At 35.0% G+C, this 17,647-nt stretch overlaps 1 protein-coding gene across 5 annotated transcripts in view; it reads left to right on the forward strand.

The window, feature by feature from the left end:
* ZNF236 (zinc finger protein 236) overlaps positions 1-17,647 on the forward strand; it is a 212,040-nt gene that overhangs the window by 75,715 nt on the left and 118,678 nt on the right. For all 5 annotated transcript variants that reach the window (XM_027852409.1, XM_027852410.1, XM_027852413.1 and 2 more), the window contains 4 exons: positions 6,624-6,770; positions 7,917-7,988; positions 16,079-16,282; positions 17,341-17,569. In XM_027852409.1, coding sequence (XP_027708210.1) covers positions 6,624-6,770; positions 7,917-7,988; positions 16,079-16,282; positions 17,341-17,569 — 652 coding nt within the window. The remainder of the gene's footprint in view (positions 1-6,623; positions 6,771-7,916; positions 7,989-16,078; positions 16,283-17,340; positions 17,570-17,647) is intronic.

Raw genomic sequence — 17,647 nt, forward strand, 5'->3', positions numbered from 1 at the left:
CCTTATATTTTATTAATTTTCATGTTTTGGCCATTTACATATTCTACTTATTATTAGTAGAAAATTGATTTTATTTTTTATTTTATTTTATTTTTATAGTTTTTAGTTTTTATCTGAGTAGTTTCCAGCACTATTAAAGATGTATGGACTGTCCAAACTAGAATGAAACTTAGGAATCAATTAATTCAACTCTCTTTTATTACGCATGAGAAAATTGAAGCCTAACCTTGTCCAACATCACACATCTAGAGCTAGCATTAGAACCCAGGTATTCTGACTACCGTTCTCCTTTCACCATGAAATCTGCCTTTTGATTTTTTTTTTCAAAATTAGAGTTGTCCTGTGCTTTTAAAGATGTACATTTTAAATTTTTTTATCTATTTCAGTATTAATCCCTAACTTAATTGGTTCAATCTTTTAGTCGGCTAAGGATGGATATTATACTTCGAAAGAAGTCTCAAATGTATATCAGAATAAATCTAGCTGGACACATATAATCTTTCCCCAAAACTTCTTGTGGTAACATCCATTAGGTTTGATTAGAAATGTAATAAGCTAGAAATAGGAGGAGTTTCAAACTGAGTGATGTTGTGGAGGTTGAATTGGGTATGAGTCACTAGGGAGACTTCCAGTTTGTGTGTCTGTCTAACTGGATATATGCTGATATATGCACGTGTCAAAAATAGGAAAGTTTGGAAGAAGGATAGGTTTTGAGGAAAGAGGATGAATCTTTTTTTTGTACATGTTGCGTTTGAGTTGTCTATCTCACATTCTGTTTTAAAAGTTCAGTGGGCAGTGGGTGAGCTGCCTACTGGAGCTCAGTACAGAGATTACGGAGATATAGAGATCTTGTGGTCATCAGTAGAGATGATTATTAAACTAATAAAAGTTAATAGGGTTAGCAAAGCAGAGTGTAGGACAAGAAGGGGCCCAGGACAAAGTTTTGGGATTTACCCACAATTAGAGGGTGAGGCAGTAAAGGAATAGTCAAGACAGGTAGGAGGGGAACTGAGAGCAGTGATAGAAAAACTTAGTGTATACCAGGAACAGAGCATAGTCAGTGACAGGATATGTAGGTCAAAAAGGATAAGAATTGAGAAATTTGATTTAATTTTTAGAGAGAGTAATTTTAGTTGATTAAAATTGGAAACTAGATTGCAAAGGCCTGAACTATGACCAACAAGTGCAGGTAGTTTTTTTTCCTAAGAGCTTCACTGTGAAATTTCAATAGTTCTTTTTTCCTGATGTCCACAACTGTCATTGCCTCTACCTTAAAATTACCTTGTATTTATTTCATATATATTTAGTATGTATGTACACACATTAATTCTCAAGATAGAACATGAGCTCCTTCAGGAAAGGAACTTTTTGTTCTTGTTTTTGTAGGCACTTAGTAAATACTTATTGATTGATTCAATAAATATGTATTGGTTGATTTCCTTAAAATATGTTAATCTGCTGTTTATGTTTTTTTTTCTTCTCAGGTTTTATTATAGCTGACAGTCATTTTTAGAGGTCTAGCGTTTTTCAACCTTTATTCAAATTATATACCATAAACCAATAAAATATCTGAGTTTTTAAAAATGCTAGACTGCCATGCCCTTCCATAATCTCAGAGGGTGGGAACTGGAAGAGGGAATTAGGAAGTCAGGGGCGGATTAGGTCAGGGGGAAAAAGAGGTATAGAATCACCAAATTTTAGAATGGAAAGGGATGTCAGTAGCTATTTTGGCAGCTTGCTGATGTAGTAGATGAGAGTACTACCTGTATAATCTTGGACAAGTCATTAACCTCTCTCAGCTTCAGTTTCCTCATCTATAGAATGGGGGTAATAATAGCACCTACTTCACAGGACTGTTCTGAGATCATGTGTACAGCACTTTGCAAACCTTAAAGTGCTCTATAAATGCTATTTTTTATTATACTTTTCCAGTACAACCCATATCCAAAAGGAATCTTTACTATACCACACCTAAGAAATGGTTATCTAGCCTTTGCTTGAAGGCTGCAGTAAAAAAGGGAACTCATGACCACATGAGGTAGTTCATTCTACTTTTAGACCCCTCTAATTTTTAAGACATTGTTCTTAGTAAGAAGTGTAAATTTACCTTTTTTTTTTTTTAGAAATTTAAAAAAACTTACTTATTCATAAATAAAATTCAACACTGATTTACTGTGTGAAGATATAGCTACAAAATATGCAGTACTGTAAAACAGCTCTTTTTTTCCTTCCCTTCACAACCATTTTAATCAGAATTTTAAAGCAACTTCAAGTGGTTGATGTCAAAAGGAAAAAGCATCAGCACTTGAAAACTAGGGCATCAGTATCAGAATAGCTTGCTGGAAATTCTGGTATACATATCAATGAATAAGATTAAATGTTACTGAATTCTGTTATTTTCAAGGAATATCATCAATTCAGTCTGTATTTTTAAGTTTTACAAAATCTGATATAAACATTTTTTCTTATTCCAAAATCCATTATTTGTCTCTCCCCCTCCTTATTGTGGTAGAATACCACAATAACTCAGGACACAAACATAAATATAAACACTAAACTGGTATATTAAATTTAGGCAAAACAAAAAAAAATGCTCCAAATAACAAATCTAAAAAGAGCACAAGAAAAATCTATTTTTAAAAACTTTAGGCTTAACAATATTTAGTGTTTTACAGATAAGGCTGTTATCTCAAACTGATTCAATTCCATGGCATCTTTCACTTTTACAAATATGTTTCAGCAAGACATTAAAAGCTAATAATTAATAACATGAAAAATAAAGGAACCTGTTTTGCTTTACTTCTAAGTCCTTTTGGTAGGAAAAATCTAAATAGTCTAAATAATTATACTCATACAAGTACTAGTGCAGATGATACACACAGACTGCATTGGAAAAAAATAAAATGGCTGAATTTAGTGGAAAACAGAATGGCAGATTATTTTCAGAACAATTTAGTTCTTTATTATATTTCCTCTTACCTCCCAAGTCAATTTTCCACTAATGGTTAAATTTACCTTTTTACATCTTCCCCATTACTCCTAGTTTTGCTCTCTGGGTCCACGCAGAAACAAGTCTAATTCTTCACCCACATAAGAGCTTTACAAATATTTAAAGACAGCTGCCATAGTTCCCTTCCTCTTCTCCAGGCTAAACATCCCTGATTCCTTCAATAAATCTCCACATGGTATAGATTCAAGGCCTTTCAACATTCTGATTGCCTTCCTTAGGATACTTTCTACCTTTTCCATATTCTTCTTAAACTGTGGCACTCAGAACTGAACACAATACTGCAGATATAGTTTTAATAAGTTAGATTGTAGGGGGATAATCACTTTCACGTTCTTGAAAGCTGTACCTTTCTTAATGTGCTCAGAGATCACATTAGCTTTTGGGGCTGCCACATAACACTGCAGACTTAGTTGGTATTTGAAAAGTTGATTTTTTAAACTCGTGTATGACTACAGATTTTCCCCTCTTAAGCCTATTTGTGCTAGTGCTCAAATAATTTTGCTATTGCACAGGCCTGTTCATGTGCTCAAAAAGTTTTGTGATGTCCTATCTCTTACTAGATTAAAATACAGACTACTTATCTTGTATTCAAGGACCTCTACTGCCTGGCTCCTACTTAATTTTCCAGCCATATTTTAAACTATTCCTCTTCATTTGCTTCTTTTCATTCCCATTGCTACCATCTGTGTTCTGGGACTCATTCCTTTCCTTGCCTAGCCTGTTGCAGTAACTTATTGCCCACTACAACATCTAGGGCACCAAACTGAAGTGGTTACTGTTGTTTAATCTCCTTCCTTCTCTGCATCTCTATGTACTCAAATACCATTTAACATTTAAAGGTATAAGTTTTCAGTTTATTGTAGAAGTCAATAAATTTAATTATTTTAGTTTGTCTTAGTTAATTTGTATGCCATTGTATACCTGTTGAAATTTTTTTCTTCATTTAAGTCCCAACTCAGGTGATACCTCCATGAAAGCTTTCCTCATACCCTTTAGGTAGAAGTTTTATCTCCTTTCTTTAATTTGTTTTTATCCTTTCCCTTACACTTAATATAGTCTAACTCGTATTAAATTTGTTTGTGTATGCTTAACCCTTTGATGCTCTGGTAACTCACTGATACTACATGATGCACTACAGTTGTTATCTGAAATGGTAAAGAGAGTTTCCTCACCAGAAATTCCTTATATACATTAAATCAGAGGTCTGGACCAAAAAAAAATTACTGTTGAGCTCATATAGGGCAAAAACTATTGTTCTTCATTTCCATATGCCTACTATATATCATAGTGTCATACTAGGAGATTAATAAAGTATTTGTTAAACATAATAGAATTGCAGCTTTAAGGTAATCAGAATTTCATTTTCTTTTTCACTGTCTTGAAAGTTGTATATACATTTCTAAAGTGTTTCATTGAAATTTTGGGTCCATTCACAAACATGGCTTTTGATAGTAATCCCTAAGCTGTTAAAAGTTGATAGTTGAGTACATATGAAAGAAGGATTTATTATGAAGAAGGAGGGTTCTGCAGGTGGTCCTTTTTATGTATGATGTGTTAAGTTGCATCAAACTTAAGAATATATCATAGGACCTCCTCATTGGGGTCCATAACAACTCAAAACAGGTAATTTTTAACAATCTACTTATCAAAAAGAGCTATGCCCTACTGTTCTTCAGTAAAATCAGAATTGGCCTGTCTATACATGTTTTTCTGACATATATTCGAGATGGAGACAAAGCAGGGGCCAGAATTGAATATAAAGAAGAGATTGGCTGTATTATATTTGAGAAATTACTCATCTCTTTCAACAATCTTAAGTTACTCCCTAACATAAAAACTAATCTTTTTGACACCAGCAATCTCATGATGGTTGTGAATTTGCTGCTGTAAATTCCATTATTACCTCTACTTAGGAGATTCCTAGATCTTTATATCCAGTCATGTTAACTTATTTGCAATGCTTATCCTGCATCAACAACTGCCTGCTAGATATCCCAGCCTCAGGCCTCTCAAACTCAACATATCCAAAATGGAACTTAATATTTTCATCCTTTACCTTTTTGCTAAACGACTCTATTTCTCTTGAAGTTACTATCATTCTAATTAGGCTTGCAACCTTGCAGTCATCCTAAGTTCTTAACTTTTGCTCATTGCCGCATTTCTAATCATTGGTTGAGTGTTGTTAATTCTACCAACACAACATCCTTTGCATCTGTCTCCCTTTGTCCTCACAAGGTCTACTGAGACCTTAGTCCAGACCACTGTCACGTCTCACAGACTGTTATATTGGATGCAGAACTGGTTTCCAAGTCTCTCTCCTCCACAATCCATCTTTTTTTCCTCAGGCACAGGTCTGATCATGTCATTGTGCTTTCAGAAATCTTTAGTGGCTCTCTGTTGCCTTTAGGATAATATTCAGAACTCCTTAGCCTGCCATTTAAAGCTTTCTACTGTGTGATTCCAACTTATCTCCAGTCTTATCTTATATTACTCCTCTTTACACATTGTATTCTAGCTCAAATAGTCTTGGCTGTCCCCTGAACTTGACATTCTTGGAATTCATTCTTTCCTCACATCTACTTGTTAGAATCTTTTGTGTCTCTCAGTGCTCAATTTCAAATTCCACCTTCTATAAAGCCTTTCCTGACCCCATTGGTTGTTAATGTTGTCTCCTTCCTTGTTTTTACTTATCTGTGTTCATCTGTCAGTAGACTGTAAGCTCCTTAAGGGCAGGGAAATTTTGAGGGTTTTTTTCTTTGTCACCCAAGAGCTTAGCACAACAGTATCTTTTACGTAGTACCAATACTTTTCCAATGATGTTTTATGTTCAGAAGTCAGGAAATACTGTGTCCTTCAAAGATTTGAAGTTGAGAATTATATACACAGCCATTGAAAAGAAAATTATGTGTATGAGCACATGTGTGTTTTAGTGTGAACTTTAATATAGTAATACAAATGAGGAATTATCTAGGAGAATTGGTGTAAAGGACATTACCTAAGACATGTACTTTTGAAAAAGATGGCCTAAGCACATAGTGAGAGAGATATGGCTAGCCTCTGCACTTAGCTTATATCCTTAGCAATATCAAGAGAAGGCTCAAGGAAGGCAGCCAGCATGTTGGTAGACCTCTGTGTTAAATATTTGATTTGACAAGGTTGAGGATGGGCAGGCATCAAAGAGTAATCCCTCATTCTTGCCATGTGACCAGCACATTTTTTTTTTGCTTTGATTTCTTTGATATCTTTGCACAACCTTTGCATAATTTCTTGTTTGTAATGTACTCTAAGAGTTGAAAAGGATTGGTGGGCAAGGATGGGTTGCAATCAAAGAGGGAATATAAACGTCATTGAGCTGTTGTAATGTAATCTTTATTTCCTACTATATCTCATGTTAAAATATATGGAATGCAGGGGTGGTATTCATTTTAAACAAAATCAAACAAAAATTCTCACCCCTCTCCCCAACAAAAGTAGGGTGCAGTTGTTTTCTTAGTTTTGTTTGTCAGGGAAAATTTATTAGAACAGAATTTTGATTGTTGTGGTTATGTTTACTATAGCTTTGATTAAATAATTGTAATAATCTAATTTTTCTTTTCTAAAACAATTCTTTAAGGTCAAGAATGGTCCTACATATAATTGCACAGAATGCAGTTGTATATTCAAAAGTTTAGGTAGCTTAAATACTCACATCAGCAAGATGCATATGGGTGGACCCCAGAATTCATCAAGTTCTACTACAGAGACCACTCATGTTACAACGGTAATGTAGTTTATAAAAGCATATACAGATAGTTCTAGCTTTATGTAAGCGAATTGTTCACCATTATATAGGTTTTTACATAATGTGAATTTGCTTGTGAATGGGAAGGAAGGGAAAGAGGAAGGAAGGGAGCCATGCCCCTGTGGCCGGAGGGGGCTTGGTACAAGGTTCAAGGATACCTCGGACCCAGGAACATAGAAAGAAGAGCAAGGGCAAGAACATGTGAGGGCCAGGGCCAGCCGTGTTGGTCCCCTGTCCAGAAACAGAAGGAAGAAGGGGGAACGGGGAAAAGGGGGGAAACGAGACAGATATGTGGGGGGCCAGACACAGACGGGAGAAGATGGGATACAGGTAGGGGCCACAAACAACCTACTGAAGGAAAATAGATAGAATGGGGTTTGGGGAGAGAATGCGAAGGGGCAAAGGTCTCCTCTTCTTGGTGCTGGAGGTCTCAAGGCAAGCCCTGATCAGTGGTAGCAGAGTCTCCCTGGGGTCCTTCTGCTTTCACTTGGAGTGGTTTTTGTTGTTGATTAGGGTATGTGTGTGTTGGGGGGGGTGGCCATGGAGCACCAAGCTGACGGGCAAGAGAGGAGAGAGAGAGCACAGTACTGTACAGTAAAGTTACCATAGTTTTTTTTGGAAGGCAGATTTCTTTACTTAAAGTAAAATATGTATAATGCAAATTTATGTAAAAAGCAAGAACTGTATGTGAAATCTTTGTCTCCATGTTTGAATTGTGTAATATGAATATTTTAAATGTTGACAAAGTTAAATTTCTTCATGAAGGGATGTTCTTGATAGACTTTTGGTGACTGGAAGAAAAGTTATATTTCTTTGTTTAAAGAAATACTAATTGACCCCAATTAATAAACAGAATTAGAGAAATTAAGATATGACATAAGCATTGGTTTACAAAAGTCATATAATTGCAATGTACAATTTATTAGTAATAACATGGCATGAATTACAGAATTACGTGTCTCCTTAATCCGTAAAATAGGAAGTTATTTTTCTTTAAGGGTTAAATTTTTCCTTGTCTGAAGTGAAAATTTTTCCTAAATTGTATATGCTTTGTGGGGGGAAAAATAATGATTTCTAATGCTTGTTCTTTCTTTAATTTTCTTTTTTTGCTGCTTTTGTTTTTAGGATTCAATATCCCAGTCCCAAAGTACTGCTTCTACTACACTGTTACAACCAGTTGATAATAAATGGAAAAATGTAAGTATATATAGAATTATACAAGTAGTATTAATGGCCCTGGCAGTTATGTGATAATCTCAGAAGTTTTACTTTATGCTTATTGATAAAACTTAATTATAAAGATAGTATTTCTGTTAAATAGATAGCCCCCACTAGTAATGGAAATAGGTCTACTTTCTTTTTTATTAATAGCCTTTGTAATGTTTTGTTTTTTAATTTCTTGTTTTTGCTTTGGGGATGTTTTACAACTTATTAGGTCCCAGACAGTTTTACAACTTATTAGGTCTCCACACAGAGAATAAAGTTTAATTAAAAATTGGTAAATTTTAGAGATTCTACTTTAAGGAATAGCCTAAATCTTTAAACTCATCCATCCATATTCTTTTGATTCTCTTTATTGTAATTCATAGAACAAATTTGTGAGACAACCGCTAGGGACTCAAACAAATACAATTGACATATATGTGGGATTGAACACACTTAACCAATAGTGAATTAACTGCTATAGTAAGGAACTTTTTTCCTATCAATGAGACAAAATCATTTAAGGGCCTTATTAATATTTTTAAAATCACACAATTTGGTTAGGAGATTTATCTATATCTGTATCTTATGTCTGTATATACTATAACTATTTCACAAGTCCATATAGTATATAATTGAATAGTATGCAAATACATATGTAAGGTTCAGTCATTTTTAGTTGTGTCTTGACTCTTCGTGACCCTATTTGGGGTTTTATTGGCAGAAATACTGGAGTGATTTGCCATTTCCTTCTCCAGCTCATTTTATAGAGGAAACTGAGGCAAACAGGGTTAAATGACTTGCCCCAGGTCATATGCACATAGCTAGTAAGTGTCTGAGGCAAGATTTGAACTCAGAAAGAGAAATTTTCCTGACTCCAGGTTTGGGATTCTATCCACTGTACTACCTAGTTGCCCATTTAAGGTGCTTAGATTGTAATAAATTTTACATACACATACACACACACACACACACAAATACATATATACATACATACACACACATATATGTACATATATTTTAAAATAGTATTTTTTCCCAATTACATGCCAAAAAAATTTTTAGCGTTCGTTTTTACAAGATTTTGAGTTCCAGGTTTTTCTCCCTACCTTCACTCCCCTCTCCTCTTCTGAAAATGGTAGGCAGTCTGATAATAGTTTATACATGAGCTATCATGCAGTTTCCATGTTAGTCAAAGTTGTGAAAGAAGAAACTGATCAAAAGGAAAAAAAGCCACGAGAAAGAAATGAAAAAAATGAATAATATGAATATTAATAACATGAATAAGTGAAAAAAATGTTTTGATCTACATTCATAGTCCATCAGTTCTTTATCTGGATATGGGTGACATTTTCCTTTTTGAGTCCTTGTCTTGGATCATTGTGTGACTGAAAGAGCTGAGTCATTCATAGTTGATCGTGATCACACAATGTTGCTGATACCGTATACAGTGTTCTCCTGGTTCTGCTCATTTCACTTTGCATCAGTTTATACAAGTCTTTCCAGAATTTTCTGATGTTTGTCTGTTCATCATTTCTTGTTGCACAATAGTATTCCATTACAGTCATATACCATAGCATGTTCAGCCATTCCCCAGTTGATGGGCATCCTCTCAATTAGCATATTTTGCAACCACAGAAAGGGCTGCTATAAATATTTTTGCACACGAGGTCCTTTTCCCTTTTTTATCATCTCTTTGGGATACAGACCTATCAAAGAGTATTTACAGTTTGGTTGCCCTTTGAGCATAGTTCCAAATTGCTCTCCAGAATGGTTGGATCATTTTACAACTCCACCAACAGTATATCAGTGTCCCAATTTTCCCACATTCTTTTTTTTTTTTTCATATTAGCCAATCTGATAGGTGTGAGGTGGCGTTTCAGAGTTGTTTTAGTTTGCATTTCTGTGATCAATAGTGATTGAGAACACTTATTCATATGCTTATAGATAACTTTGATTTCTTCTTCTGAAAACTACCTATTCATATCCTTTGACCATTTATCAGTTGGAGAATGACTTGTATTCTTATAAATTCGACTCAGTTCTCTATATAGTTGAGAAAGGAGGCCTTTATCAGAAACACTTGCTGTAAAGATTGTTTCTCAGTTTTCTACTTTCCTTCTAATCTGGTTGCATTGGTTTTGTTTGTACAAAAACTTTTTAATTTAATGTAATCAAAATTATCTATTTTACATTTTGTAATGCTCTCTTTCTCTTGTTTGGTTATGAAATCTTCCCCCCTCCATATATATGACAGGTAAACTATTCTTTGCTCTTCTAGTTTGCTTTATGATGTCACCCTTTATGTCAAAATCATGCACCCATTTTAATCTTGGTACATAGTGTGATATATTGATCTATACCTAGTTTTTTTTTTTCCCTATTTTTTTTCTGGTTTTCCCAGCAGTTTTTATCAAACTGGGGTTTATCAAGTAATAGATTACTATGGTTACTGACTACTGTATCTTGTGTATCTATTCTGTTCCACTGATCCAACACTGTTTCTTAGGCAATACTTATAGTTTTGATGATTACTGCTTTATAAATATAGTTTGAGATTTGATATTGCTGGGCCACCTTTCTTTTTTTTTTTTTCCAATTAATTCCCTTGATATTCTTGACTTTTTGTTCTTCTAGATGAATTTCGTTGGTATTTTTTCTGGCTCTATAATTTTTTCGTAGCTTGATTGGTATGCCACTGAATAAGTAAACTACTTTAGGAAGAATTGTCATTTTTATTATATTGGCTCGGCCTACCCATGAGCTATTGATATTTTTTTTCAGTTGTTTAGATCAGATTTAATTGTGTGAAAAGTATTTTGTAATTATGCTCATATAGTTCCTGGGTTTGTCTTGGCAGGTAGACTCCCAAATATTTTATATTGTCTACAGTTATTTTAAATGCAGTTTCTCTTTCTGTTTCTTGTTGCTGGGCTTTATTGGTTACATAAAGAAATACTGGGGCATCTAGGTGGCGCAGTGGATAGAACTCCAGCTTTGGAGTCAGGAGGACCTGAGTTCAAATCTGGTCTCAGACCAGACACTTGACACTAGCTGTGTGACCCTAGGCAAGTCACTTAACCCCAATTGCCTCACTAAAAAAAAAAAAAGAAAAAAAAAAAGAAATGCTGATGATTTATGTGGGTTTATCTTATATTCTCCAACTTTGCTAAAGTTGTTAATTATTTCAAGTAATTTTTTAATTGGTGCTTTAGGTTGTCTAAGTATACCATCATATCATCTGCAAAGATACTTTTGTTTCCTTGTTGCCTATTCTAATTCCTGCAATTTCTTTTTCTTCTCTTATTACTATAGCTAATATTTCTAGTTCTATATTGAATAATAGTGGTGATTATGGCCCTCCTTGCTTCATCCCTGATTTTATTGAGAAGGCTTTTAGCTTATCCCCATTACAGATAATACTTGCTGATGGTTTTAGATAGATACCACTTATCATTTTAAGGAACACTCCCTTTATTCCTATGCTCTTTAGTGTTTTTAATAGGAAGGGGTGCTGTATTTTATCAAAAGCTTTTACATCATCTATTGAAATAATCATATGATTTCTGTTGGTTTTGTTATTGATATTGTCAATTATGTTGATAGTTTTCCTAATATTGAACCAACCCTGCATTCCTGGTATGAATCCCACCTGGTCATAGTGGGATTTATCATCCTTGTGATATATTGCTATAATCTTCTTGTGAGTATTCTGTTCAAAATTATTGCATTGATATTCATTAAGGAAATTGGTCTGTAATTTTCTTTCTCTGTTTTAGCTCTTTCTGGTTTAGGTATCAGTACCATATTTGTGTTATAAAAGGAGTTTGGTAGGACTCCTTTGCCTATTTTTCAGAGTAGTTTATGTAGTATTACAATTAATTGTTCATCAAGTGTTTGGTAGAATTCACTCATGAACCCATCTGGCCCTGGGGATTTTTTCCTTTGGGTTCATTAATGGCTTGTTCAAAATCTTTGTCTAAGATGAGGTTATTTAGGCATTCTATTTCCTGATCTGTTAATCTAGGTAATTTTTATTTTTGTAAATAGTCATTGATTTCACTCAGATTGTCAAATTTATTGGCATATTATTGGACAAAATATTTCCTAATGATTGCTTTAGTTTCTTCATTGGTGATGATTTCACCCTTTTCATTTTTATACTGGATATTGGTTTTTTTCTTCCTTTTCTTTTTTAATCAAATTAACCAATGGCTTATCTCTCTTATTGGTTTTTTCATAAAACAGCTCCTACATTTATTTTTTAGCTCAATATATATATATTACTTTCAGTCTTATTAATCTCACCTTTGATTTTCAGGATTTCCAATTTGGTGCTCAATTGAGGATTTCTAATTTGTTCTTTTTCCAAGGTTTTTTTTTTTTTTTTTTAAACTTGCATGCCCAATTCATTGATCTGTTCTTTTTATATTTTGTTGATGTAAGAATTTAGAGAAATAAGTTTTCCCCTAAGTATTATTTTGTCTGTATCCCATAAATTTTGGTATGTTGTCTCATTGTCATTCTCATTAATGAAATTTTTGATTGTTTCTGTGATTTGTTCTTTGACCCATTTATTCTTTAGGATTAGATTATTTAGTTTCCAATTAATTTTTCACCTATTTTTCTTCTGCCCTTTATTGAATGCAATTTTTATTGCATTTTGCTCTGAAAAGAATATATTTAACATTTCTGCCTTTTTACATTTGATTTTGAGGTTTTTATGCCCTATTACATGGTCAGTTTTTGTGTAGGTGCTGTATATTTGCTGAGAAACATGTATGTTCCTTTTTGTTCCCATTCAGTTTTCTCCAAAGATCATATCCAACTTCTCTAATATTATATTTACCTCCTTAGTTTCTTTATTTTTTGGTTGAATTTATTGAGTTCTGAGAGGAGACCTTTGAGGTCCCTCAGTAGTATAGTATTTCTGTTGATATCTTCCTATAACTCACTTAGCTTCTTTTTTAAGAATTTGGATGCTATACCACTTGGTGCATATATGTTTAGTGTTGATATTGCTTCATTGTCTATGGTACTTTTTAGCAAGATGTAGTTTCCTTTCTTATCTCTTTAATTAGGTCTATTTTTGCTTTTATTTTGTCTGAGATCAGGATTGCTACCCTTGCATTTTTTTACTGTAGCTGAAGCGTAATAGATTCTGCTCCAGCCCCTTAACTTTACTCTTTGTGGCTCTGTTTCAAGTGTGTTTCTTGTAAACAACATATTGTAGGATTCTGGTTTTTGATCCACTCTCCTATCTTTATGGGAGCGTTCATTCCATTCATATTCACAGTTACAATTACTATTTCCCTGCATCCTATTCTTCCTCCTGTTTGTCCACTCTCTCTCCTTTTACCCTTTCCCTCCTAACCAGTGTTTTGCTTCTGTCTGCCACCTCCCCTGATCTGCCCTCCTTTCTGTCAGTCTCCACCCCAACCCCCTATACTTGATCTCCTCCCCTTCTACTTCCCTATTGGATAAGATAGATTTCTATATTCAACTGATTGTGTATATTATTCCCTCTATGAGCCAATACTGATGAGAGTAAGGTTCAAGTGGTGCTCATCACCCACTTCCCCTCCACTGTAATAGGTTTTTCTTGCCTCTTCATGTGAGAGACATCTTAGCAGTTCTGCCTCTCCCTTCCTTCTGCACCCATTGTACTCCTCACATGGAGCTCACGTTCAAATGGGAGCGAAAACAAGCAAATAACTAGGAAAACAAGATATATACAGGATAAACTGGAGATCATCTCAGAGGAAATGTACTAGAGGTGGGAGAGTTTGGGAAAAGCCTCTTGCAGAAGGTAAGGCTGATCTGAGTCTTGAAGGAAGCAAGGAAGGACATCAGGTGGAAATAAGCAGGGAGAGCATTCCAGGCATGGAGGACGACAGCCAGTGAAAATGCTTAGGGTTGAGAGGTATGGAACATATAGCTGGAGTCTAGCACGCTAGATCATGGATTATGTGTAGTGGAGTGAAGAATGAAAAAATTGGAAAGATTAGAATGAGCCAGGTTGTGAAGGGCTTTATCAACCAAACAGAAAATTTTATATTTATCTTGGTATAATTGGAGTGACTTGAGTTTGCGTAGGGGAGTGACATGATTATGCCTATGCTTTAAGAAGATCACTTTGGCAGTTGAATGGAGGATTAATTGGAGTGGAGAGAGAATTGAGGCAAATTGACCAACCAGCAGGCTGTTGCAGTGGTGTAGATGTGAGTTGATGAGGGCGTGTTGATTGGTGTGTGAATGGAAAGATGGAGATGTACATGAATGATATTTCGAAGGTAGAAATCAGCCAGACTTGGTACCAGGTTGAATATGAGGGGTAACAGAGAATGAGGAGTCATGGATGACACTCGGTTTGGGAGCCAGGGTGACTGGAAGGATGGTGGTACCCTTGATGGTGAGAGTGAAATTAGGAAGAAGACAAAGCTTTGGGAAAAGATAAAAAGTTAAATTTTTTACTTATTGAGTTCAAGATGTCTACAGGACATCCTCTTTGAGATGTTCATTGAGTAGTTGGAGATAAGAGTTTAGATACCAGGAGAGAGGTTAAGGCTGGATAAATAGATCTGAGATTTATATGCAGAGAGATGATAATTGAATCCATGGGAGCTGATGAGATCATATATGAACAGGAGAAAAGGGCCCAGTGCAGAGTTTTGGGGTGACATGACCTGAATGGAAATCTAGCAAGGAAGACTGAGCAGTGTTAGGTTGGTAGGGTGAGGAACCTGATTGTGTCATGAAAACTTAGGGAAAAGAGAGTATGAAGGAGAAGAGAGTGATTGACAGAATCAAAGACTGCAGAGAGATCAAGAAGAATGAAGATTGAGAAAAGGCCATTGATTTGGCAATTAAGAGATCATTAATAACTTTGGAGAGAGTGGTTTCATTTGAATGATGAGGTGAGAAACTGGATTGCAGAAAGTTTACAGTTGAGGGAGAGGAGGGGAAGTGGAAATATCAGTTATTCTTAGCTTCCTCCAGGAATTTAAGTGCAAAAATGAGGAGAGATAGAGGATGATAGATGGCAGGAATAGTTGGGTCAAATGAGGATTTTTAAGGGTTTTTTTGTTTTGTTTTGTTTTGTTTGTTTTAATGATGAGTATATTTTTAGGCAGCATGGAAGCAGCCATTAGGGAGATATTGAAGATTAGTGAGAGTGGGGATGATAGAAGGGATAATCTACTGGATAAGATTGGATGGAATAGGATGAAGGTGCACATAGAAGAGTTTACCTTGGCACAAAAAGCCACTTCTTAATTTGAGATAGCTGTGAAGAAGGAGATCTTCGAGGAAGACATTTTAGTGATGTGGAATGAAGAGGAGGGGAGAAAAGGGATCTCTCAGTTAAGTATGATGCAAGAAAGTGGAGGGAGGGGGCATTGGAGGTTTCAAGAGGCAAGAAAAGCCTAGGAATAGTCAGTGTGACACTGGGGTAGTTACTCCATTAGGGAAATGTGAAAGGACTGCCTTGCTACACTGAGGGCTCATTTGAGAATATGTAACAGAAACTTGTAGTGGACCCACTCAGCACCACTTTGTTATTCCCTGCCCCTACCCTCACCCCTCCATTCAGCAGTATTGAAAGATAATGAAGGAAGTGGAGAATGGAAGTAATACAATTTTGGGTCTTAACAAAGCATGTTGAAAGATAGGATGAGGGGCGAGGGACTAACCTGTAATCTGTCATTTTAAATTTGAAAGAAGATATTGAGATACAAATAATAGCAGGGACTGTTATCTTCTGCATTCTTGAAAGTGATCTCTGCTGTAGAGGGAGGGTGTCAGAAGTAAAGACTTTTTTGACAGCTGCTTCTGCAGGGCATGTGGGGTGGATGCATGATCTTGAATGGAATTGCCTGCTGTAGACTAGCAGTTTCAAATCTCTTTAGTAAAACAGGAGTTTTGGTTGAATGAGGGTAAGACAATTGTCATTATTTTATATAGGTTACTTGTAAATCAGGTATTCCTAAGTAGTATACTGCCTGTATTTCTTATGGAAAAAGTAGAACAAAAAATAAAGCTAATTTTATTGTTATGCTTTATATAAATATTATTATTTATTTCAGGCCACACTTTTTCAGCCTTCACCTCTCCAACAGACAGAAACTCAAGCAACTTCATCTGCAAGTCAACAGGGTCCACAGGCAGTGACTGATGTCATCCAGCAGCTTTTGGAGCTGTCAGAACCAGGACAAGTTGAAACAAACCCATCTCCACAACCAGGCCAGCAACTAAATATTGCAGTGGGAATCAATCAGGACATTTTACAGGTGAATCATGTTTACATAGAATTATTTACCTGATTTATAATGTTGTTACTTTGCTTTCCCCTGACTTTATAACTCCTAATTATCAACATAAAAAGTCAAGTAGCTGCATTTTTTAAACAAACAGTAATTCTGAATACATGTGTACTAAGTTATTGAGGTATTTCAGTCTCTGTTAGGGGCAGGGGTACTTGCTCTCAGGAAATTAACAGATCTTAGAAGTACTGAGTTCTGTGTACAGTGAAATGGTGCTTTTGTATTTCATTTTTAACTGAGTACAAAAAATCTATATAATTTTATTTAAAATTTTCTACTTAATAAAAAGGGTTGTCAAACAAGTTTATTGGTGTTTCTTTTAAATTAAATTTGGTAAAATAGCATTGTCACTATTTAAGTGGGATTGTAGGAATGCCTTGTTGGAGATCTTTTTTCAAGTACTAATGTTGTAGCTTCTGGTTATCAATATTGCTGTTTCAAGCCAAACGTAAAATTTTATTCTAAGAAATTCTTTATGTGAATATATAATATGAAGAAACATCACAGGACATGTAAGGAGAGGAGATCTTTTCAAGTTTCCATTAATTTAACCTTCATCCGTTTCTGCATTTACTAACACATCTCATCTACTCTATCTTCATCATTATAAACAATTCCTCTTCATGGAGGATGTGTTCATGGTGAACCAAAGTGTCACACTGATTAGAAAATAATATTTTAAAAATACTAGTGATTTGTAACCTCCCCCCCCCCAGTTATTCTATTCTAGTGTTATGTTTAATTCACTTCAGTAGTTTTGTGAAATCCTAAAAAACAAACTAATTTTAATGCATTTTTGCATGGGAATTTAAATTTATATTATATAGTACTTTGGATGGGAGTGGGGTAAATTATATAATCAGACCAGCAAGATATCGTAACTCAGGGAAGGTTGTGACCTGCTACTTTAGTAGATCAGATTTAGAATTTCATTAAACATATGTCATTTAAGTTATTTGGAGGATATTACTTTGGTAGGGAAACTTGGATTCTTTTATTAACCTTTTAGTTTTGTTCTGTCTTAGCAAGCCTTAGAAAACAGTGGGCTGTCTTCAATTCCAGTTGCAACACATCCTAATGATTCCAACCAAACTAAGCCTTCTGCAACCCAGATTCAAAATCCAGATATTCACAATGTTTCAAATGAGCCACCAGACCCTACAGAAGCAGAACAAGATAAAGAACAGGAAACTTCAGATAAATTGGATAAGAAAGAAAAGAAGGTTATAAAGAAGAAGTCACCATTTCTGCCTGGTAATTTTAGTAACACTTCAGCATTTGGGTCTACTTTGAAATAACTTTGGGTAACATATTAGTAAACTGTGCTTAAAT

Source organism: Vombatus ursinus, unplaced genomic scaffold (genome assembly GCF_900497805.2).
Source record: "Vombatus ursinus unplaced genomic scaffold, bare-nosed wombat genome assembly UNPS02009573.1, whole genome shotgun sequence".
NCBI classification, from domain to species: Eukaryota; Metazoa; Chordata; class Mammalia; order Diprotodontia; family Vombatidae; genus Vombatus; species Vombatus ursinus.